The 27156-nt window shown below is 37.2% G+C and overlaps 1 protein-coding gene across 1 annotated transcript in view; it reads left to right on the forward strand.

Annotated features, from left to right (window-relative positions):
- The first annotated feature begins 3861 nt into the window (after nt 1–3861).
- galnt18b (UDP-N-acetyl-alpha-D-galactosamine:polypeptide N-acetylgalactosaminyltransferase 18b) overlaps nt 3862–27156 on the forward strand; it is a 108680-nt gene continuing 85385 nt past the window's right edge. The window contains exon 1 of the mRNA XM_052141864.1: nt 3862–4355. Within this exon, the coding sequence (XP_051997824.1) occupies nt 4118–4355 (238 nt within the window). The 5' untranslated portion in view covers nt 3862–4117. The remainder of the gene's footprint in view (nt 4356–27156) is intronic.

A 27156-nucleotide genomic window follows, 5' to 3' on the forward strand; every position in this document is an offset into this window, starting at 1 on the left:
TTAATCCACTTATGTTTATTCTTATTAATGTTATTATTTTTATGTAGGAATCCCACCAAAGCTAGTTTGCACAGACTGGCATCATGTTGCTCACCAGGGGCGGATCTAGAAAGTTTTCATGGGGCAGCAAAAGAATATTAGGGGTGACAACACCAAAGCAAGCGCCCATGCCTAGTTTTTATGGATTAAGGTACCAATCTCTATTAAATCTCTATTAAATGCATAAAAATTCAAAATTTTCCTTAGCTTGACATATAGAACTGGCAGTCTGAAATAAAAGTCACCTTATGCAGGCCAAATTGTTTTGTTTTTTTGTTTCCATAGACGGAGAGTGCATGCATATAACATGCTTATAAATTCCTGTAGGCCTTTCACCTTTGTAACAGCTGGAATAAGCCATATTCAACTGCCACTCTCAGTCTTGGGATTTTGTGATTCAGTAGAGGAACAGATATATAAGTACTTTAATTAAGAACATGACTGACTGGACTGGTGGTCACTTTTTGGCTCTAGTTTTTAGAGGTTCCAGGTTCTAATTCGCCCTAGGGGTTGCATAGACTAGTTGACTACAACTAACCTAGTCGATGCTGTCAGCATGTAGTCAACTAGTCACTCGCCACATGATTTATAAAGGCATCTGTAGGAAATACAGCAGGTGTGAAGCCTGGTGACCCTGCGCTGAAAAGGCACAGAGGCTCAAATTGAAGATGTGATGTTCTGCATGACTCAGAATGAATTTCAGAACTAATATTTGTTTACTGTGTCACTCTGCTCAACAACGTAACATATCAACAACAATTTTATTTAAATTGGAGTACAATGAGATGATGGAATCCACCCTGAATCAATGATCACAGTTAGGGGAAAGGAAAAGCGAGAAAAGGCAAATCCAACTCAAATGGTTTGTTTATTTTAAACTCAAAATTCACAATTATCAGCGGACACACTAAAACAAAAACAAAAAAAACAGATCAGTGCATTCTCTTCGGCTTGTGTCTTAAAGGCCAAACAAAATATGTTCAGACACTTATGTTAACTATTAGCAACCTTACAGATTGACATATGCATACTTATGGTTGAAAAATCTTTTAATATATATATATATATATATATATATATATATAATTTTCACCTCAGTTGTCAAACTACTACGCAGCATTTCCATGGCAACCTATAGGACCCTACACACAGTCTAGCAGGCTATCTGATATGTATGTTGATTTGTTTGTAATAATATAATATCGCCCAGACACAACTTTTTATATATAATAAACCAAGATTTCATCTGTATATCAGAGATGTGGAACACATTTTTCTTTTCTATTCTACCTGAAAAGAGCACAAGCTGCGGAAAAACTGCTGACAGTAAATAACACTAATAACAGCCGCAACACCCAATCATCATAACATTCAAAATAACACATTCAAACGCCAGATTGCCAGTCAAAACACACACAGGTCAGATGAAATTGAAACTCCTACTCAAGAACTGGAGATGTTTCAACTGGATTATACACATACCTCATGAAAGTGATTTCAGAAAGTGTTGAGGACATGTCTCAACCATCTGCACAAATTATTGAAAGCGATGTATCTAACAATCATTAAGTGATGACTGTGATGAAACAACTGAGATATTAATCTTTTACCTCTTTTTTCCATGTATCTGTCCATGTTGTCATTGCGGGTTGGTGTGCTTGTGTCAACCTGTGGCGTGAGTGCCCAAGCACTGTACACGCGCTGCAGCAGCTCAGCACGTCTGTGATTGGCCACTGATGTCATCTATCATGCGATTGGCCACTGATGTAATCTATCATGCGATTGGCCGCTGATGTCATCTATCATGCAATTGGCCGCTGATGTAATCTATCATGCGATTGGCCGCTGATGTAATCTATCATGCGATTGGCCGCTGATGTAATCTATCATGCGATTGGCCGCTGATATAATCTATCATGCGATTGGCCGCTGATGTAATCTATCATGCGATTGGCCGCTGATGTAATCTATCATGCGATTGGCCGCTGATATAATCTATCATGCGATTGGCCGCTGATGTAATCTATCATGCGATTGGCCGCTGATATAATCTATCATGCGATTGGCGCTGATATAATCTATCATGCGATTGGCTGCTGATGTAATCTATCATGCGATTGGCCGCTGATATAATCTATCATGTGATTGGATATAAACTATCATGCGATTGGCCGCTGATGTAATCTATCATGCGATTGGCCGCTGATGTAATCTATCATGCGATTGGCCGCTGATATAATCTATCATGCGATTGGCTGCTGATGTAATCTATCATGCGATTGGCCGCTGATATAATCTATCATGTGATTGGATATAATCTATCATGCGATTGGCCGCTGATGTAATCTATCATGCGATTGGCCGCTGATATAATCTATCTTGCGATTGGCCGCTGATATAATCTATCATGCGATTGGCCGCTGATGTAATCTATCATGCGATTGGCCGCTGATGTAATCTATCATGCGATTGGCCGCTGATGTAATCTATGATGCGATTGGCCGCTGATGTAATCTATCATGCGATTGGCCGCTGATATAATCTATCTTGCGATTGGCCGCTGATTTAATCTATCATGCGATTGGCCGCTGATGTAATCTATCATGCGATTGGCCGCTGATGTAATCTATCATGCGATTGGCCGCTGATATAATCTATCATGCGATTGGCTGCTGATGTAATCTATCACGCGATTGGCCGCTGATATAATCTATCATGTAATTGGATATAATCTATCATGCGATTGGCCGCTGATGTAATCTATCATGCGATTGGCCGCTGATGTAATCTATCATGCGATTGGCCGCTGATATAATCTATCATGCGATTGGCGCTGATGTAATCTATCATGCGATTGGCCGCTGATATAATCTATCATGCGATTGGCCGCTGATGTAATCTATCATGCGATTGGCCGCTGATGTAATCTATCATGCGATTGGCTACTGATGTAATCTGTCATGCGATTGGGCGCTGATGTAATCTGTCATGCGATTGGCCGCTGATGTAATCTATCATGGCCGCTGCAATGGTCACTCACTCAATAGGTCTGTGTTGTGGGCTCGGTTAAGGCTGTTCGAAATTAATAAACCCCTACACAGAGTACATTTATTTTTTATACATCGAGATACTAATGCTGGGGTGTAAATGCTTTTTCTTAGGGTGGAATTTGCCACCTGATGCTATCCTGATAGATCAGCACCTGTTGCTCACAATGAGATGCCTTTGATATTTTATTCTTAACCTCCTCAGTTCAAAGTGACTTGGCATATAAAATGTGTGAATAAATATGGGCACACACTCAAGGAAAAACAAATGCAATAGGTTCCTGTTCAGACAATTGCATACAATGTTGATTACAAGTGGGCAAATGATATCCTCCACCCACTTCCTTGGAGACAGAATGCTCTTTGTTATAAGAGAATGTTCCCTTTTTTGTTTAGGCTACAAAATATGCACAAGTTATCAAAACATTTTGCATCTAGATACGATTTTGTAGCTATTATTTAAAATTCCAAGTTAAGGGCTCTGAGAGTAATAGGCATACATCTTTGCATATTGCATTGTCCTCCATTGTCTCCTTTGCTTTCTGATTTTTTTTTGTGTCAGGTTTATTTGTATGAAAAAGAGGGGTTAATACAGTTTATTTTATAAAAAAGTGTCAGTCTCTCTCGGTTTAGTAGCAAAGCACGCCTCTATTGTGCAATTGGTTCCATAGATAGCATTACTGTCGCATCTTATTGGTCAACTGGATGAGGATCAAACCACACACACACACTCACACTCACACACACCTTCACTCCCCCTGCTTTAGTGCTGCTCACCGCTGCCGGTGGATAACGCGGAGCTTCGTGTTGGAACAAGACGCCAGTTAAACATTTCAAGCCTCTGGAATCTGTTCGAGAACACCCAGAATGATAAAGCACGCACGGAACTAAGCAGGAATAATCTGTGCGTAATGCGTTGTTGCGCATTTGCGCACATTCAACTAACACGTAATTCTCCAAGCGAGTAAACAGAGTTGAGGACAGGTGAACTTGTCCGCTGTGTCTCGGACTCTATATGGAGGGATGTCGGAATGGCTTGCACCAGGAGAACCAAAACTTTGGTGTCTACGTGTGTGATACTAAGTGGAATGACCAACATTGTGTGTCTTTTGTATGTCGGATGGGTGACTAATTACATCGCTAATGTGTACATCAAAGTGCCGATGCCTGTCCCAGCCAAAAAGTTGGAGGGCGACAGGAAAGGCGAAACTCTGCGGATTATAGAGCGATTGGATCGGCTGGAGAATGTAGTTAATCAGCATATACAAGGTAAAATGAGCGCATTTTGAACTGATGCATTTGGCATTATTACCTTAACTTCAAATACCGTAACATTTGGTTTGTAGCTGTGTCACACATAGTCTACTGGGTTGCGCATTTTCCCTTTGGTGTTTTTGAAGTTATTTTTGGACTCGTTTTCAAGAAGCAAATGTACTTTTTTTCTTCCCTTTTTTCTTCTTCCTATAACACTTAGGTAGACTGTATCACTTTTGCTAATTCTTTAGAAATAAGAACCAGAAATTCTACAAAAATGTATTTATTAGATATATAATTTAATTATTAATGTAATAATAAATAACTATTGAACAAAACAATTATATTCATGTTTATACAAATTATATACAATAATACAAATGTAAATTAATTGTATTTATACATTGCATATCAAATACATTATATAATATAGAATTGATATACGATTTGTAATTATATAATGTATTAAAATAAGTATTTATTATACATAATATACTGTATATACAGTATATTATGTATAATAAATATTTATATAATAATATTTTACACACACACACACACACACACACACACACACACACACACACATATATTAACGGATTGACAACATTAAAATATATATATATATATATATATATATATATATATATATATATATATATATATATATATATATATAATTTGATGTGGAATCTCTTATGGTAACTGTGTTTTCAGAAGCCTTTTTTCCACTTTGTCTACTTTCCATTCTTTCCCACTATAATCACAGTAATTGCAGGATATTAAAGGGATTGTTCCCCCAAAAATAAAATAATTTAATCACCTCATACCATCCCAGATGTGTATGGCTTTCTTTCTTCTGCAGAACACAAATTAAGATTTTTAGAAGAATATTTCATCCCTGTAGGTCCATCCAGTGCAAGTGAAATGGTGCCAAAAATGTGACGTTCCAAAAAGCAAATGTTTTGCATTTGTTTTAATTTGCAGTGTTTTAATCCATATCTGCAGAAGTGATATGATATGTGTGGGTGAGAAACAGATCAATATTTAAGTCCTTTTTTGAAATACATTCTTCTTCCTGCCCAGTAGGGGGCGATATGCAGGAATAATTTGAATCACCAAAAACACAAGAAGAATTTGAAAGTGAAAGTTAAAGTTGAGATTGACTGACCAGGGAGGAGAATTTATAGTAAAAAGGACTTAAATTAATATTGATCTGTGTCGCACACACACCTTTCATTTCATGTCAGAAGTCATTGAATTAACCACTGGAGTTATATGGATTACTTTTATTAAAAATGTTGGCACCCATTCACTTGCATTGTATGGACCAAAAGAGCTGAGATATTCGGTGCTATGGTAACCATGGTCAATTTTTGTCTGCACCATTGTAGCTGTGGACATGAATGAATTATTTTTACAAATATATATATATATATAGCACTTTTCTGACCGTCCTCAACACACTTTACATTGGGAACAGGGGGATCTCCTCAACCACCACCAGTGTGCAGTGTGCAGCATCCACCTTGATGATGTGACAGCAGGCACAGTATGTCAGTACGCTAACCACACACCAGCTATTGGTGGAGAGGAGAGAGTGATAGCGACAATTCTCGAGGCCATGATTGATACGTACCAATGAGGAAATTTGGCAAGGACACCAGGGTAACTCCCCTACTCTTAACAAGTATTGCACTAGGATTTTTAATGACCACAAAAAGTCAGGACCTCATTTTAATGTCAAATCCAAAGCGTTCCCCATCATTATATTGGGGCATTAAAACCCACACAGACTGCAGGGTGAGCACCTCCTGCTGGCCTCACTAACTCCTCTTCCAGCAGCAACACTATTTTTTGCCAGGAGGTCTTCCATTCAGGTACTAACCAAGCTAAACCCAGCTTAGGTTCAGTAGACAACCAGTGTTGAGCTACAAGGTGAAAGTGGCTGCTGGCAATAAGCACACACGAGGCGAGGCTGCTCTGAAATGGTAGTCTTTCTAATGAGTAAATGACTCTATCAGTCAGATGAAAAACAGTGATGATCTATAGAAAATCATCATGATGTCCTGAATACCAATTGAGCATTAGTCATATTTTGTGCAGCTCGGGATGATTGCACTTTACCTCCTTGGTAACGACACTTTTATGCAGGTGTGACCTCTACTTTTAGTGCTGGCAGCTTCACAAAGACCATTGATGATCGCAAACTCCTCTCCCTCTCTCTTTGGGGACTCTTAATGAACTTGGCTCCATCTGAACATTAATTATGAAAAGTGACTGATTGCTTCAGTCTCTAGTTGAGATCTTTCAGCACTGAATTTCACTTCTCGGCACACAACACATTTCCTTATGTCATCATATAGTATATTAGCAATGCATTAATTAATTTGGATTTAATGCATTTCAATGCCTTGGTCACTAATAAATCTGTTAATTGATCTTCATAATATTTTTGCACAAGTGGGTGGTGGCTTTTGCCCTGTAATTAGTACACTCAAACTCTCTTTCCACCGAGAGTGTCTGCCAAAATGGCATGCAACAATAAAGCATTTGTATATTCTTGCTGTTACACAAGCTTTAGTCTTGGATCTGGAACTTCTTCAGATAGCACTAATTTGTAGCAGAACTGAAAAGAACAATTTACTCATCTGTTCCTGGTTTATTAGCTTACAACAAAACACAGAAAGATTTACAGTATTTGTCTCCCTGAATATCAGTGGGAACACATATATCATATAGTTTAAGCATGCATGTTATAATTACTGAAAATAGCTTTATATATTCCTTTCCTCTTCTAATGTCTTTGTATCTTCTTATAACAGCCACATTTGTGGTCTGTTCTACCTTTATTACCAACTGGATATACTGATACTGATATCAGTGTTGAGCACTACAGACACTGTAGTGCTCAACACTGAATCAAGAGTTCAAGCGAACCTTACAGAGCTCAGAGACAGCTAACGATGATTACTTGAGCAAAGATTCCCGAGCTGCAGCCCCAGACATGTTTGTTTGGCAACGACTGTGCTGGCTTCAAGAACTGGCTTGGAGAATGGAACTCTCTTGAATATTTTAATTGCGTGATGTGGATTTTTGGGGTTTATCAGTGGTTGCTGATACTATGATCTTTATAGTTTAACTAAGATTTTCAAGTTTGTGTCCCAAAGGGCAGGATCATTTTACACTATAAAGTTCTAATGGCACTTTTCCACTGCACGTTATGGTTCGACTCGCCTCAACTCTACTTGCTTTACTTTTCTTAGCTTGCATTTCCACTGCAGTTTAGTGCCCCTCAACATGGGTGGGATTATTGGCTGATCGTCATAGTTGTGCCGCCTGTACTGCTGTGACATCATCTTAAACACGACACAACTTACCAAAACAATAACACGACCGCTAGCGGTTAGCTACTAGCTCATTTTGCTGCATAAAGCAGTTGTTGCATGTTGATTTAAGTGTAACAGTTAAACTGGTCTGGTTGTTTTAGAAGCAATCTTCCAGTAGCTGGTCAACTAAATAAAGTGAAGCTTTCAAGCAGAGTATAGAGTTAACATAACAAAACATACCATCCTCCATCGTGGATCAACCAGGGCACACTCCCTCCCATTGCTCGCCGGTTTAGATAGCATCCATTTGGTCAAACCACTTCCACTTTTCCTTGATGGTTCTGTAGTCACTTTTAAGTTTTTTTTTGCGCGGATTGATGGTCTTAGAAACAGAGGCAACTGAGATTGGTCCTCCGCCACTCAGATTGAGGCGAGTCACTACGCCACCACGAGGATTTAGAGCACATTGGGAATTGGGCATTCCAAATTTGGGGAGAAAATGGGGAGTAAAAAATACAATGTCCCCCCCAAAATGTAACCACATTTATAATTTGCAAGATATGATTTATGCCTTATGTAACCCCATATATGTGCTTTACAGATATAAATTCATAAATACATCATATTGACCTCAGCCGTCCTGCCATTTACCCGTGTAATAAATGCACTGTAAGTCGCTTTGGATAAAAGCATCTGCCAAATGCATAAATGTAAATGTAAAAGAGCGAGGACAGTGCTAGGAGAGTGCACTCTGTGTCTGCACGATCTTGTGCTTGGGCACGTCCAGTATATTAAGCATTTGCACATCTTTGCGAGATTAATATACTCGTGTTCGCTCCATGTAATTTGTGGGCTCTCTCGCTTGTTGTTTGCTTGCACTAATGTTATAAATGCAGCACTGGCCTGATCGGGCAAGTGACAGTTCTAGCAAGTGGCCCGAATCTTTCTCACACTGTCCCCGGGCCATCGGGCAGTCCTTATTGTCGAGCCCTGTTGTATATTCTTTGTTTGAGGTCAGAATACATGGCCACCGCACTGCATCAAAACAGTGCGCTCTGACGGTAACGGCTTTATACTTTTATTTAGGGATTGTTTGAAAGTTTGCAACGTGAAAATATTGTGATGTTGAAAAGACTATTTGAGCAGCTTGTTCATTATGACAACCACTTCAGTCCCTCTTTTGCTTGTAAACAGCAGCAAGAATGCAGATTGCACTTTGATTATACACATCTGAGCCCAGCCTAGTGTAATCACACCAGTTTGATCGTACGTGCGAAAGGGTTTTTAAGTGAGGGACTGACAGCCTCAGCTACCTTTCCCTTTCATTGCATCTTATTTCCATACAATGAAAGTGAATGGTGACTGAGGCTCTCCTTCAGTTTATACAGGTTTGGTTAACCAGCCTGATCTCATGGTCCATCACACGTATTGCAGCAGTTCCAAGTTGAAATTCCCACTGTGTGGCACTAAAAGTTAGTTAAATGTTTTTTCCAAACAGATATGATTTTTAAGTTTAAAGGGATAGTACACCCAAAAGTAAAATTCTCTCATGATTTACTCGTCCTCATGCCATCCCAGGTGTGTATTACTTTTTTTCTTCTGCAGAACACAAACAAAGATTTTTAGAAGAATATCTCAATGCAAGTGAATGGTGGCCAGAACTTTGAAGCTACAAAAATCACATAAAGGGCACAATATAATAATCCATAAGACTCCCGTGGTTAAATCCATATTTTAGGAAGCTATATAATAAGTTTGGATGAGAAACCGTTCAATATTTAAGTCTTTTTTACTTTAAAACAAAATGGGAAAGAATATGAAAGTGAAAGTGGAAATTTATTGTAAATAAGGACTTAAATATTGATCTGTTATAGTAACGTGATTCCATGAGACCAGGTTGAGGGAAATCATGAAGGCGATTATGGCAAATAATGATTACATTTGCATTATTGGGTGAACTATCCCTTTAAGGTCATTTCTATGCACATTGCAGTACACTAATAAGCACTCATATGTCACAGTGAAAGGAGAAGTGCTGTTAACCAGGTTACTCTAAACTCAACTGTACAAGTATAAACATTCTACACAATCTTTCTCTCTGTACTACCTGCAAGTGTTTTCCAGAATGAATGATGTATGTGGAAGAGGTACATGCCAGCTGTGGCTTTAACACCTGGTACAAACAGCCTGGAGGATGGCCTGCCTGATCTCCCTATCATCCGTAAGTTGATGAAAATGCAGCGGGCTTCAGCATAGCAGCTATTTAGCGCTTTTGTGGATTTTTAGCTCAAATCTAAATAGATAAAAACAACACAATCACACTAGACACTTAGTCCCTCATTTCATTGTTTAGTAACAGTGAAAGAGTGTAGGAGGTGGCTTTACATACACTCACATTTGTACCGTTTGGATTCAGTGCGTTGTACTGCACAGCTTTCTAAAACATCATCATAATATAATATCAGCCAATCAGACTGACGGTTGCCGGATCTAGAAAGTTTTCCAGTTTTTCTTGTAATATGCATCAGAGGGTGAGTGAACGGTCTGTGGGTGTGGGGGGTTTGTGGGCATGATTAGATGCTTGTCTCAATGGTACCCATTCAGAATGAAACCAGCTTAGAACTGATGTGATGGTTGCAATAGGCTACCTTGTTACTTCTTTTCTGTCTTCAATCTGTCTTTAAAATAAAAGCATTTAGATTTAAAGTCATGTTATTAATCAGGTTAATGGTTAGTAAAAGTGGTTTATAAGAAGACGGTTAGATCACAAAGAGCTGTGAGCTATTTTCTTTTAAAATATTCTTTTCATTGTTTTGAACAGAGATACACAGAAATGTGAAAATATGATTTCTGTATATTGAAATGTTTTCTATAGAATCTTCTCTGATGCAATAAATTACATAAAAAGTGTCTTGCCCGTTCAAAATAAATAAATAAATAAATAATTTTTGAGTCAAGTACAACCTGCCCAAAACAATGAAAGAATAAAAAATGCTGAAACACAAGTCACCCATGCACATGTCCAAATGAGTCCAAATGAGTCCAATAGAGTCCTTTGGTCATTTGCTAGAAAGCATGGACTAAAAACGGAGTGTTTTACATTTCGGTTTGTTCTGAGCAAAACTTTGATATTTCATTCTGGTTCAGACGTCTCGTTTCCAAATGTTAACCAGTTAGAACATAATAAAAGAATGGTTAATAATGTTATTTTTAAAATGACAGTACACTGCACTAAGGGGTGGGTGAAAGACTGATTGTAGTGTTGCCAGATCTTGCAAGAGAAACAAGCCACCTAGTCTGGAAAAACTAGCCCAAAATAAGCCATTGTCTCAACAAAATAAGCAAAAATAAGCAACTATATTTTTCTTCTGTGTGGTAGATTTATCAGCATAGAAATCATAACAAAGATCTGCTTCTCAGTCAAAACCCAACAGCATCAAATCTGTATTAATGCATCATATCTAACAATAATTCAGTGAAGACTTGGAAACTGAGAAATGTTCTTTTTACCTCTAATAATGTTTTCCTTACATGTGGATTAACTGTGAATGTATATGTAGTAATTCTACATAGTTCTTCAAAAGGTCTTCATTTATAGAAAAATTCCATTATGGGCAATAGACAAGGAAATGTGCTATGCAGCAGTTTCCTTCAGGATCAAAGTACATGTTTCATTTTTTTGAGAAACATTAAAGTAGTTCCAAACATTTTCTGTGAGAAACACTTTGGCCTTTGGTTTCATTATAAAATGATCGGAACAAAATTAACCAGATACCAGCATTTAAAATAACGTGTTCACTCCGGAACAATTGGAAATAAATTTGTTTCCGTTTTCGGTTACGTTCTGCAAACATTTTTATTCGTTTTCCGTTTTCATTCCTTGAACAGTTTTTAGTCCCTGCTTTAAAGCATTCACTCAAAACATAATCATTAAAATCGCTATGTGACACAAAATAAGCTATTTTGTAAAATGTCCAATCTACTCTTTTGCATACAATGAAAGTGCATGGCGATTGCTGGCTTGCAAGTTCAGTTGTAATTTAGCTTCTTAAAAAATTGAATAAAATCTCGCACACCTGAAAATGTACAAGTATGTGGGACACCTGCTATATACAGTATAATATAGACAAAAGAAATTCCCTACACTACCATAGCATGCAAAGAAGATGAAAAGTTATTGCACATCACACAACCTTCATCAGCCAGTGCCGACAATGCTTTGTTGAAAAATAAGTAAATAAAAAAGATTTCGAGTTGGGATTTCGCACCCTGAACAAAAACTATACCACTGAGCCAACAAATGCTAATACTTTTAAAACGCCTATTTAAATTGTACTAAAGTTCCTTAATCATGTCCTTGCTCATATAGGCACCCAGTAAGCCAGTAATCCACCACTGGTTCCTTATCACAACATATACTATAGATGCATGATACAGTAGTGATGGTCATGTTTTTTATTGCATTTTGTTAGTGGTAGCAATTGTTAAGGTTTAGAGAAAAATTTGTACACATGATTATTGATAGGACCTATTATAGAATGTTAACTATCATGTACAGTATTGTCAAAGAGTGAGTATTTCTTATGGAATATTTGGTTTGATGGCAGAATAAAATATACAAAGTGGAGTGGTGGTGGTGTAGTGGTCTAAGCACATAACTGGTAATCTGGTGATCAGAAGGATGCTGGTTTGAGCCCCACAGCCACCACCATTGTGTCCTTGAGCAAGGCACTTAACTCCAGGTTGCTCTGGGGGGATTGTCCCTGTAATAAGTGCACTGTAAGTCGCTTTGGATAAAAGTGTCTGCCAAATGCATAAATGTAAATGTAAGTCAAACAAATGTTGCCTTCTCCAAGGAGTGCATTTGCTTCTTTGGGAAGCTGCGATTTCTCATCTTGTCTAATAAGCAGCAGGTTGGGGTTAATTACCTCAGCAGAATGGCATGGCAGCATAGCAGAGATGTTGTACTTGGCTTCACTTGGAAGAGACTGACTTTTTTAAGTTGTCCTTAACTTCCCTTTTGACGGACAGGTGGCTGTGTGTGAGTGAGCAAACTCTCCAGGGCTGATATATGCTAGAGGGTTTATCGTGGGACAATCACAATGAGCTCTGTCAAACAAAAACTCTGCAAAGCCTCTTATCCAGAAAGACTATCCACAGTTTTCCCGAGCAACCACTGGGCTGGCCATGATGACTCTAATTGCCCGTTTTGTATTTCTGGTCTCAAGCTGCCAAGTAAAATCTGCCAAATCGAGCGATCTAGAGGAGAACAACAACCATTGAAGTGTTACTTGGTGTAAGAAGTAATTTCAGGCTCAACTTGTGCAGATGTTGGCTGTCATAATCGCTCAGAATAATTCATGATATCAACATAACTCACCTCGGACCATCGCTTCATGTCATCTACACGTTCAGGAGAGGCACTGTCTAAAAAAACGGCCATCTGTACTGTGTGAAGTATTAGCATATTTTATGACAATGTTTAACAAATGTAATACCTTAAACATTACATTACCCGCTAAGACTATATGCCTATATATGAAATATATGAAAACACTGGAGACCAGAAATTGAATACAATCGAATCGTGGAACACTTCCGTCTTTATCTCAGTCCGCATGTCGTCACATTCGGCTCCGAATAGTAGCGTAACCAAACATCCACCCATTGATCTGTCTATGGACTATTGCTGTTTTTCTAAATAAATTTAGCCAACTTGGATGCACTTGGCAGTTAACATCAGATGTTTAATTGTTTCTTTGGATTAACACTTCACCATGTGTATCTACAAAATTAATAGTATCTGAGTGAGGCGATTATCAGCACAAAGATTTCCCAGTCACGAGGTTGCACGTGCTGTTCAGCTTTCTCCCAGAGGATTATTGTTCTCAACTCAAGTCCGAAGAGACAGCATTTAAGTGTTTTAATGTAGTTGTTTTCACTATTGTAACACTGCTGACATTTTCATCTTTGTTTTATTTACATTGCATTCGCTTCGTGACTCGTGAGTGGATGCTTCCCCAATCATCGTAGTCAAACCGCATGTATATAACTCAACATTTACATTGATTAAACCAGTTATTTTCTGTAATCAGACTCGGTGATGGAAAGGTTTCTTTATTTGAACATGTTTAATACATGGAGATTATAATAAGTACGTACATGAAAGCAATGTGATCATTATCAGCACAACTACTCTGTATAATCTTTACTCCAAATATTTTTGTGTCTTACTGCATACCCCTGTCTTGTTCTAATGCTCTTTAATGTTTAAAGATACACTTGTTTGTATATATTCTTGCATTCAGCTAATACACATTTACATTTATGCATTTGGGAGACGCTTTTATCCAAAGCAACTTACAGTGCACTTATTACAGGGACAATCCCCCCGGAGCTACCCGGAGTTAAGTGCCTTGCTCAAGAACACAATGGTGGTGGCTGTGAGGATCGAACCAGCGACCTTCTGATTAACAGTTATGTGCTTTAGCCCACTACGCCACCACCACTCCTAATACAAAAACGTTCTTATACTCTAAGTGTTCCCTGCTCACATACATTCTGTTTAAAATAATAAAACAACAACACATCTTTTTTTCTTACTTCATTATCCCTGAGTAATGATTGTATGGAGAGGTAGGTCTGTTTAGATTAAGTATTAGAGATGAATTGTACATAAAATAATGATTCCATGCTGTGGGCACTGTCATTGAAACAGACTGCAGTGGAAGTTATTTTACACTACTATGTGAAGCTTCCTCTCTGCGAACACGGACGTGTGATAAAGGCCTATAAATCAGCACAGCTCAGACACTACAAGGTGGTTGCATATATAGGGCTGGTGCTTTAACTCACTTACTTTGGCATTAGCCAGATTTAATGTGGCGGTTATTGTGTTTTTGGGTACTGTAGTTGTCATAAATGTCAACATGGACAAACACATTTCATCAGATATATCTAATAACTGACCTAAACTTTGGTATCCACATTGAATTTATAACTGTTTACCCTTACTCTGTGTCAGCAACTCAGTCTCATTTGTTGCTATTTGTATTTCTTAAGAGAACTTTTTGGAGAAATATCTGAATTACTGTAAAGCTGATACTTTAATGAAACATACCATAAATCTCTATTATGTCATGGTATCGATTTCAATCAGAACCTATACTTGGTGTTTAACTGGGTGTTTAGGGGATGCATAGGTGACACATGCTTTATATTGACACTGGTATACTTTATATTGTTCTGGTAGTCTGCTTTACTCTTCATAATTGTGACAATATTGTGGTTACTTTTATAAGGAAGCTATGGTCATATACTGTACCTCCTCTTCATGCTGAGTGCACACTCATGTACAATGGAAAGTTACATCCCAGTATCTCAAAGGCTTTTATGCAGAGATGTTTTGAAATGGTTAGAATTAAAACAGCAAAATGAGAATGCCTGCTTCTGGGCTTTCTGTATAATAGATGTTTACATGATATTGCAGTGCATCTAATTTTACTTGAATACGCTTGAAATTTGAAATATGTATAAAAACTAGGACAGCATAAACACACCTTGATGTAAACAAAATCAGAATTTGCATTAATTATGGTTTTCTAAAGCAAGGGAATTTGCATGTCTGTATAACCCAGATAGAGCAGTTGCGTGAACTGAGAAATCCAGTTAATTAAATATTTATCCGTTCGCAAAACCTTCAAATATGTTATGCTTGGAAAGAGGAATCAAAACATGGGATCACCGTAGTCAACCATATTTTGCAGTGTCGACTGAATCCCTAGTTGAGAAAGTAACCTGCTGATAACAGGGTCCGCCACACTTTAAAAATGCGAAAGTGCATATTTATTTTATTTAGGAATTTGCAACTAAACTGCCAAAGGGACCGGATGAACTGTTGGCAATCTGGTGCAAATTGAGGTCATGTTTCACTATATAGCATGGTCATCGCCTGCTTTTGAGAACACTTGCAGAAACAGAAGAATCTTTTGAATAATGACTTCATGACTGTAAATGTTTTGCTTGGCAGTGCAGATACAAAGAGCTAAAGTTGCTTTTATCAGTGTCACGTTGTGCATCCTGTTCTTTTAGCTTTCTTAACTCCCATGCATATACTGTATACATTCAGTACAACATTTACATTTTATTATATAGCATTATTTTTATGCAGTATTATATTATGCCATAATATTGGTGATAAAACAGATGCAGTGTTTGTCAGGTAAGGTAACCTAAAAAAGTGCTTCATTCTGTAACATCTAAATTAATTCAAGTCAAAATATTACCTAAAATTACTGAGTCAACCTGACTACATTAGGTTACACCAAAAGTAATTTTTAATGGTTAGATCAGCTAGAAATACTGTACTTTCTTAAAGAAACAGTTCCAGGTTATCACATCTTCAGTGCAGCTCCAGCTCTAAAATGTGATTTGATGTGCCAGTTTGAAAAATATCTCACATGTGATTTCTTTATTATATAAAGTAGATTTATGGCTGTTGATTTGACATGCTAATTCAGTGCAATTAATTATGTGGAAAATAACCCATAAAATAAGTAATGCAACTAATAATGCCTCTTGACAATACAAAAATTCCATAAAAAGGAATTTCCCTACCATTGGAGCAGTCCAAACTTGAAGAACCACCTTGATGTTTTGTCGAATCCGGGGCAATACTATGCAGACTGTATATATCGGCACATCATGGAATTCATTTTAATTATATTTGTATTGATTGACAGCCCTAGTTACATTTATATATCTACAATCTAAAATAAACCCATTTACAGTAAATTCTAAAATATCTGCAATATCACCTAGAGATAATTGGTTGTCTTAGTGTTTATTGCGGCAATCATTATTATTTAATATACAACAGTTAGTTCCGATCCTCGAATCTGATTGGACGAGAGACATTCCATGATCACCGATGGTCTGACACCATCAGCACTTCGACACTTCACTGTATGTATCACTCTGCTTGTGTTTGCGCTGTTCTAAACTAAAGTGTAAGAGCAGTGCATATGTGTTAAGAGCTACTGTATGTGTCTCTTTTTACATGTATTTTTTATTTATTTACACATGTTAGCCAGCAGGTGGTGGCAAAATAATTTTTTGTGTGTAATATAAACCAGTTAGGTGACGTGAAGTGAATCTGCATCAGCCAGTATTTACATACAACAGTGCTCCATGAACGCTCGTATTACTACTAAACTACTAAAGCTAGGAAATAGCTTTAAACGGCTTTAAACTAACAACTTCAGCATTAAGGCTCATCACAGCTGAGAGACACAACAGACTGATTTATTACAGATTTCAAGGTACTTATCTCTTACCGGAGTTTCCACATTGGAGAGGACGTGCTGTTTAAAATGGTGGAGGAGATTGCGGTTTATATAGTGAATAACTCTTGCGCAACGGCTACCGCAAAATAGTGAGATATACCCCCACTTGGACGGCTACTTTTCTACTGAGAAAGCTGATCTTCAGAAAGCTGACAGCATCTCTGCTTGGGTGTGGCAACAGATGATCACACATGCTCCGTCTCTCTCTCTCTCTCTCTCTCACACACACACACACACATCCTTGTTTATCCAATAGCTTGTTTGAAATAGCTCAAGCCGTGATACTATTTCTGAAGTGACATTTTTGAATTATTTGAAGGCTTGGACGCATCATTTGTGTTGAACCAGCAACGGAAGATTCTGATCCGTCGCATAAGAAAGTAGTTCCATGCACAAATGTGTTTTTTATGACTGTTCATTGAACTGTTGTATATAAGCAATATCACACTCACAATCATGCTACATGGCCCTAAATCAGCCTTCAGCCTCTGCATTAAAGAGAGTACATTATGAATAATCTGATAACTCATCAGGCAACTACTGGCTTTAGGTGACTTTAAATTGGTTTCTTTATACTCCAAGTACCAACCTATGTGATTTGATTGTACAGAAATTTAGAATAATATATTATAATCATATCCATTTTTATGTATTAGACTATAAAATGTGACAGCCTTCTGGGATTGTTTAAACACACTGAAGGAGATAAGAATGGAACATGTTTTCTCAGCTTTGTCTTATTTTATTATGAGAGAGAACGAGGAAGAGGCAGATGATGCCTGTGATTTCAGGCAGCTCCAAACTCGCTTTCTTTCCTTACCACTCTTGGATTTTTAATTCTAATTAGAAGCAATGGGATGTAATTAGTCATTAATTAAGACAGAGCTATGCGGAGAGCTGCATCTCTGAGTAAGCACATCAAAGAAAGTCGCTCTTTCTGTAAACATAAAAGACACGAACAAGCTCACCGTCTCTTTCCACTGACTCATGCAGAGCTATTCGCTGCTGTGCAGCTGAGAGTGAACAAATGCACTTGATACACATACGCTTGATTATCAGTACCTACTTTTTATTTTTAGCCAGTGATTTATTGATAATAACTGACTACCACTGATCTGTATGCCACAACTTGATTTCTTTTACCACTTCTCTATGTTTCCCAATTTGCTCTGTATCATGTGGGGTTGGTGTTGTTATTAAAGCATTTGATTTCTTGGGATAAATCTGACTGTACTGTATGTATCTTGTGACCATTGCAAATGTTGAGGCTGAGTAAGTTCCTGATGCGGATCCAGTCATAGCAAGGTGTTTGATGGATTATAAGCCAATGAGAATGTATAACTGTCTGTCAGTCTGTCATGTTTATATATATATAAAGAACTTTTATTCACCAAAGCTGCATTTAACTAATCACAATATATAGTCAGGACATTAATTATGTGAAAAATTATTCTTCAAGAGTTCTCATAAAAAAAAATCCTCCATGTGCATCAATGACATCTTTGCAGATCCTTGGCATTCTAGCTGTCAGTTTGTCCAGATTCTCAGGTGACATTTCACCCCACACATCCTGTAGCACTTGCCATAGGTTTGTTGGGCACTTCTCATGCACCTTACAGTCTAGCTGATCCCACAAAAGCTCAATGGGGTTAAGATCCATAACACTCTTTTCCAATTATCTGTTTTCCAATGTCTGTATTTCTTTGCCCACTCTAACCATTTCTTTACTTTCTGTTTCAAAGTGGCTTTTTCTTTGCAATTCTTCCCATAAGGCTGCACCCCTGAGTCTCCTCTTTACTGTTGTACATGAAACTGGTGTTGAGCGGGTAGAATTCAATGAAGCTGTCAGCGGAGGACATGTGAGGTGTCTATTTCTCAAACTAGAGACTCTGATGTACTTATCCTCTTGTTTAGTTGTACATCTGGACTTCCACATATCTTTCTGTCCTTGTTAGAGCCAGTTGTCCTTTGTCTTAAAGGACTGTAGTTACATCTTTGTATGAAATTTCAAGCATTGTATAGCCTTCATTCCTCAAAACAATGATTGAGTTTCTAGAGAACGTTTATTGTTTTGCCATTTTTTACCTAATATTGGCCTTAAGACATGCCAGTCTATTGCATAATGTGGCAACTTAAAAACAAACACAAAGACAATGTTAAGCTTCATTTAACAAACCAAATAGCTTTCAGCTGTGTTTGATATATTGGAGGGCCTAGACCTCAGCATCACGTGGAAAAACATGAAAACTTCTTTCATATTTTTACATTCGCAATAATTTTTCTGAATTTGTGGACATAAGCACCACTCATACGGTCAAACCTTGCAAAATTAGGTTGAAAGTAATCCGAAAGTAATCCTAAACTAATCTGATTAGATTAACTCAAAATCAGTAAAAAGTGTTACTGATTACATTTATTGCCATGTAATTTTTAATCAGTACCTGATCAGTACCTGATTACAATTTACAAGCAATGTGTAGAATCGCCCCAAAATCATTGTTTTTCAGCTGACGGAAGTGACATTTCAAAATCACCAGATGTATTGCCGTTAACTTTAGCATTAGCCAACCTCAGTCTAATACTTATATCTCAAATAACATGTTTACATACAGTGTGGGGTGAGGGTAAATCATTGAACTCACATATAAGGTGCTGTCTTCACAGAAGAAAGGCCAGCATTGAGGCTAGTTAACCCAGCCCCTTTTGGTATGCAGGCCAAGCCACGACCGCTTAGTGCATGACATTTCCAACATTCCACGCTCTGTTATTTTGGTTAAAGTACATAATCCAGGTACTCTTGCATTTTTTAGTGTGAACACACTAGCACTACTTTCACTACAAAATGGCATAGGATAGTGCAGAAGTAAAGAATGTGGGATGCACCTATAGAGTACTACAAGTACCCAGATGATGTACTTCTTCAACCCAAATAACAGAGTGTGGAATGTTGGAAACTTCATGCACTCAGTGATCACGGCTTGCCCTACGTAGTGGAAGGGGCAGAGTTACCTGGCTTTGATGCTTCCCTGACAAAACAGTTGTAATTATTTATGAATGTGGCAACTAGCGTAGCTTCTGTGAAGACAGTACCTTACAAATGTGAGTTGAATGCTTTACCATTATCTGACGCTGTGTGAATATGAACATCATTTGAGATGTAGTGTTGGACTGAGGTTGGCTAATACGCTAAAGCTAGTGTTAACACATCACAAGACACAAAAAAGGATAATGCAACAATTTGAAAATGTATAACCTAGATGGTTAGTCATTTGAGACACCACAATTGGTCCCGAAAAAATGTATGGTTGATGGACAGCAATGTAGCTTGAAATATGAAATGGAAAGGGAAATGTGCTAAGTAAAGCCTGAAGATGATCATTACAGTTTACCTTGTATCTATATTGCATTTATCCTCAGTTGTCTCTAAGTCAAAATCTGTTGAATGGTCTTTGTGGATGATAACAGTTCCTCTAAGTGTGAGGACAAACATCTGCACCGCTTAATGTCTTGTTAAATCTTTACATTTTTCAACAAAGTACCTAAATAGACAAATAGAGCTTTTAGACACTGTTGATGTTTACCTGGTACAAAAAATACAACCTAATCACTTGAGATCCCTTAGGCTTTCCACAAGGTGTATTCACCAAACAGAATGATGCCAATTGCTCAGAGTGTCTCTTTTCTTGAGTCCAAGTGGGAATTGCTTCATTGAACATTTTCTAATCTCATTACAGCTGTTTGTGAATAGATAACACAGGAGGTTGTTGTTGCTCCAGGAAAAAAATACTTTAGTGATTTGGGCTAAAACAGCTTGTGTGAGTTTTAAATTAAAAACTCAAAGCCTTTCTGTTTAATACTGATAGTGTAGGATAAATGAATGCAATTTGTTTTCATCTATTTAATGTTTGAAAGTCATTGGGTTTACATAAAAATTATGATCTCAATATTTCCGTGCTGTATAACACGTTTGGCTGCAGGTTTCCAGTGAAATGTCCAACTGGGGGCGCCAAAAGCGAGTAAAATGGTGTCCATCTAAAAATGTAGATGGACGTTTTTAAAACATACCTTCCTAACCTAAAACTTTTACTTAACCTAATGTTAATAGCATTTTAAAATATAAATGAGGCATTAAAATGACATCCTTGAGACAGGAAGTGGGTTTATTGCCATGGAAATAACTCAAAATAGCAGCTAATAAAATGAACAACGAACAATTAGCCTAAATAGCAAAATTCATAGATCTTCAAATTTACATTTACGTTTATGCATTTGGCAGATGCTTTTATCCAAAGCGACTTACAGTGCACTTATTACAGGGACAATCCCCCCGGAGCAACCTGGAGTTAAGTGTCTTGCTCAAGGACACAATGGTGGTGGCTGTGGGGATCGAACCAGCATCCTTCTGATTACCAGATTACCATTTATGTGCTTAGACCACTACACCACCACCACCAGTGTGATAAAGTCAAATGATAAAGTCTCACATTAAACTCAAACAAAAATAATTAAATTGTCACTGCATGTAGTATGTGCTTTCTGCTGTGGTGGGCTGACATTTCCGTGAGGCAGTGAACGCAAGTATTGTGATGAAAAGCATGTTTGAACAGCCCCTAACTCGCCCCATACTTGAAAAACTGACCCAAACCTGATGGTTTGTCAGAACTGGTCGAGTTCTGGTCAGGTTGAAGACCTCTATTGCATGTGTAAAATAACTGAATAGTGATTTTGGTATTTGAATAGTGGCGCGTCGAGCGGATAACCGAATGTCGACTATCTGTGCACATCCCTAGTATATACACCGATCAGCCACAACATTAAAACCACCTGTCTTATATTTTGTAGGTCCCTCTTGTGCTGCCAAAACAGCACCAACCTGTATCTTAGAAGAAACTGTTGTGTGTGAAATTCCCAGGAGATCAGCAATTACAGAAATACTCAAACCAGCCCGTCGGGCACCAACAATCAAGCCATGGTCCAAATCACTGAGATAAACTTTGTCCCCATTCTAATGGTTGATTTTAACATTAACTGAAGCATGATTTTATGCACTTGTACTGCTGCCACACGATTGGTTGATTAGAGAATCGCATGGATGATTGTTGGTGCCAGACAATCTGGTTTGAGTATGCATTAGAGTGTGTGGATATCATAAGATAGTAGGGTCTGAGTAATAGAGAGAAAAATACGTATTTATAAAGACATTATCAGCCATTAAAGTCATGATTTGAGTGAAAGTGAATAAAACACACAGTTGTTCTAGTCTCTTGTGTTCATTTCACCTGGAAACTGCAGGGAATTGTATATGGAGACACTTATAACACGTTTTGCCAAAAAAATTATAAAAAGCCACGTTTTCAGTGTGAGACCAGGTTGTAATTTTCTGAATTGTATTTTAATTTGAACTGTTAGCAAATAGGATGCAGATTTGTAAGGAGATTTATGCAATTTCTGTCTTTTTTTCTTAAAGTCATAGAAATTTCCACCACAGTGTCATCATTTCCTGTATCTTCTGTATTGTTATTGTTATTAGCTCTAAATGTATCTGTGTCTAGGAACTTGCAGCTAACCATAGCTGGTTGTTATAGACCTCCATCGGCAACTGGGCCTATACATTCAGTAATGGACTCGTTAGCTCTTTTGAATTATAAAGAACTGATCTTATTAGGTGATTTTAACTTGGATTGGATGCATACAATATCCGATCATTTTAAAGTACTTTGCGATGATCTAAATCTCTTTCAATTAGTACAGGGCTCGACATTAAGGCTTGTCCGCTTGTCCGGGACAAGTGGATTTTTTTGTAGGACAAGTAGAAGAGAAAATTAGTTGTCCGACCGGACAAGTTAAATTTCAAACAAAATAAAATGCCATGTTACTTCACGCTATGTGCCACTCATTACGTCTATTTTACAGATTTAATTTAATCGATTTGAAACTAACAAATTTTTTAATAAACACAAGATTTTGACGCATATCCAAAGGTTTGTAATGGAGTGTGGAGCAGCACTGCATGGAACAGAGGCGCTGGTGCTAACACTTGCGTTTTCCTATCAACAGTGGAAACAACTTAAATACTCTATCATTTCTGGTCATACTGAAAATAATAATACATAATTTGCAACTACTTTTATTTGTGTAAACTCACAATAACAAGAAAACGTGCTTTTGCAAAATAAAATAAAACAATCAGGCGCTTTCATGGTCTCCGTGAACTGAAACTGAACTGAAACAAAATATAGTCTATGTAACGTTGGGCTAAAGCTTGAAATGTCCACTTTTAAAGAACCAATTCAAATCGAAAGAAAATAGCCTAACGTTACCGTCTGATTATGCAATCCATATGAATTTCTCTCTAAAGCGCATCCGCTTTACATCGGAGATGGAGGTATATTTCCAGCAAACACTGATTTAGAAAACATTAAAATGCCTCGTTATTTTTTCAGGTTATAAACAGACTGTTTATAAATCACCTATAGCCTAAATTACCTCTCTGTATATGGTTCGAGAGTATGGCTCTTCTCATTCAGCACTGCGGAAAAATATCATTACCGGTTTGGCCAATTCTCGCGGTTTTTGACGAGGTTTTGGGCTGGAAAACCTTGCTGGCAGCAGTGGTGGAGAGTTATGTTTCTTCAGGCTCCGCAGCCCGGCCAAGCGCCAGGAAAAGCTCCAAAAACAAGAAGTCACCTTAAACCAACAACATATGAATTAAAACAAAATTTAACCAAATGGAAAGATGAATTCGACTGGGTTATTTATTTACACCAAGAGTCACCACTACCTCTGGTGATACACTGCACACCAGCGTGCAAAGTATTACTTTGTATTATGGAGTCTGGAGATCCTTATTTCTTGTTGAAGGGGAACTCTATTCTTGGGACACGTTCCTTTCTACTGTTTCAACTGAATTGTATTAATATTGATAGTGTTTGGGTGCTTTCAATGGTTTGTTCGAATTCTGCATTAGCAAAACACAAAAAAATAAATGAAATTATAAATCTTTTCCCGGGCAAAGGACAAGTGAAACATAAATTTACTTGTCCGAAGGACAAGTGCCTCAAAAAGTTAATGTCAAGCCCTGTAGTAGATTCACCAACTAGGCCTAACATGAAATCTATGGAAAAATCAACTTTAATAGATCTTGTCATAACTAATGTTCCATATATATACTCGTCAGTTTCTGTATTTGCTAACGATATCAGTGATCACTGTGTCGTGGCAGTAGTTAGAAATATGAAATTACCTCAGCAAAAACCAAAAATTATTACGAGGCGTTTTATGAAATATTATTATGAACAAGCATTCTTATACGATCTTGCTCAAATTGATTGGGATAAAATTGTTTTAATTCCGGACGTTGATTGTGCATGGGAGTATTTTTATGATCATTTTATGTTAATTGTCAATAAGCATGTGCCCATGAAAAAATTTAGAGTTAAAAATCGTGATAATCCGTGGTTTTCGACTGCCTTACGTGATCTCATTCAAGAGCGGGATGTCGCATGGGCTAAGGCCAGACAAACAAATCTAAGCTCTGATAGGCTGCATTTTAGGCAACTTCGAAATAAATGCACGGTGGCGACCAGAAAAGCTAAATCAGATTATTTCCTTGATAAAACCACAAAAAATGTAACTAATTCTGGGAAGTTTTGGAGGAATATTAAGTACTTAACTGGTAGTAAAACTACAAACCTTCCTTCTAGTATAATTAAAGACTCCATTAAAATCTTAGATAAAAATCAAATGCTTAATAGTTTTAATAAAAATTTTATTGCATCGGGATCTTTATTTGAAACAAATAATTATATAAATTCAAACATAGATTTCCTTGAAGCAGAGCGTAATCTATGGCAAAATGAATTTGCTTTTAAACAAATTATTTGCTCCGATGTCTGTTCTGCTTTAAAAGAACTAGATGTGAATAAATCGCCAGGTCCTGATCATATTGCCCCATTGTTTTTAAAACTAGCGGCTGATCTTATTTCTCCCTCACGTATTTGTTTAACCTTTCTTTATTAACAAACAAAATCCCACTGATCTGGAAGTCAGCATTCGTTGTTCCTCTGTTAAAGGGAGGTGATCCTTCTTTAATGGACAATTATAGACCTATATCCAAACTTTGTATCATCTCGAAAATGTTGGAAAAATTAGTAAGTGAGCAATTGACACAGTATTTAAACACTCATAATATTTTGTCTGTTAATCAATCCGGATTTCGTAAAGGCCACAGTACGTGTACAGCTGTTTTAAAAGTCTTAAATGATATAGTGGAGTCCTTAGATGATAAGTAACATTGTGCATGTCTTTTTATCGACTTATCAAAGGCTTTTGACACTGTGGATTATGATGTGTTACTAAAAAGACTTCGATCAGTAGGACTATCGGAAACTGTTATTTCATGGTTTAGTTCTTATTTAAAGGGAAGAACCCAATGTGTTCAGGTGGAAGGTTTTCAGTCAGATCCATTGGAGGTCGTTAAGGGAGTCCCTCAAGGATCTGTGCTTGGCCTGTTATTATTTAGCATATATATAAATTGTTTGGATTTTAATATTGAAAATACAAGGTTTCACTTTTATGCAGACGATACAATTATATATTGTTCAGATTCATCTAAGCAACAATCTGTGGCTTTCTTACAGTCTGCTTTCGATATGATACAAAATAGGTTTTGTGCATTAAAGCTGGTCTTAAATGAGAAAAAAACTAAATGTATGTTATTTTCGAATTCCAAAATCTCTACTGAGAATTCAATCTCTTTTTTGACTTTTCAGGGTAATCTGATTACATCAGTATTGGAGTACAAATACCTTGGTATCATTATCGATAACACACTATGTTTTGGGTCACATATTAAATATCTGAGGCAAAAACTTAAGAAAAAATTAGGATTCTATTTTAGAAACAAATCATGTTTCTCATTTAACGTGAGAAAGAAACTAGTGTCTGCTACCTTCTTACCAGTTTTTGATTATGGGGATGTAGTATATCAGCACGCCCCCTCTTACCTTCTTGTCTCTCTGGATGCTCTGTACCATGGTGCTTTGAGATTTATAACTGACTGCAGATTTTCGACACACCATTGTGACCTATATAAAATGGTTGGCTGGTCGTCGCTGAGTATTAGAAAGAAAAAGCACTGGTACCAATTGATTTACAAAGCTATATTGGGTTATTTACCCCTTATCTTTGTTGTCTTATTAAACAGAAGTCACCTGGTAATTACTCATTACGTTCTAAATCGACCTACAATTTGTGTGTGCCTTTTGCCAGAACTAAGATGGGTAAAACCTCTTTTAAATATGCCGCAGCATCGGATTGGAATTTTCTCCAGACTGAGATGAAGTTAAAAGATGTAGTATCTTGTAGTCAATTTAACTATTTATTAGATAATCATCTGAGTAAATTAAGTGTGTGTAAATGTTTTTAACCAGATGCATTTTTTTTTTTTTTTTACGTAATGAGATCTGATTATGTTTGTGTGTTGTAACTTTGATGTAAAATGTCTGTGTAAACTAAGCTGCTTATCTTGGCCAGGACACTCCCGAAAAAGAGATTTTTAATCTCAGTGAGTCTTCTTTCCTGGTGAAAATAAAGGTTATTATTGTGTTTAATAGAATTCCATGGTGAAAATGACAGGATGAAATAATGTACGTTTTTAAATGAAATGGCAGACTCTTTTGTCTTGCCAAGGCTAATTACATAGGTAATATTTTAGGTATCCTAAATGCACACAATTATATATTTTCACAGTTTTGCATAATTTGGCAAAATTTCAGCTTGATCGGAAAGGATGCCCCCAAAAATATTCTGCTCACAAGTGATAGTTACTTTGATTTTTCTTAGTTTTCTACAAACATCACATGTCATATATTTCATCTCAAACATGCTCTTCACTGACACCTTTGTTGAGTACAAGTACCTTAAGGGGTTAAAAAAAGGGGCAAAATGTTTGGTGTGGTGGAAATGACGGCAGAACTGCGGGACAGCCATACATTAAAAAAAATAAATCTAAATAATTTATACTCATTAAATGTAAAAATGGTGTATGTTTATTTCATATTCATAATTTGTATTTTCATTATGGATTTCCATAGTTTAATATTGAAAGTCTGAGTCAGGGAAGGTGCTATAACAATAAAACCT

The sequence above is a fragment of the Xyrauchen texanus genome, chromosome 1, assembly GCF_025860055.1.
Source record: "Xyrauchen texanus isolate HMW12.3.18 chromosome 1, RBS_HiC_50CHRs, whole genome shotgun sequence".
Classification (NCBI taxonomy): Eukaryota; Metazoa; Chordata; class Actinopteri; order Cypriniformes; family Catostomidae; genus Xyrauchen; species Xyrauchen texanus.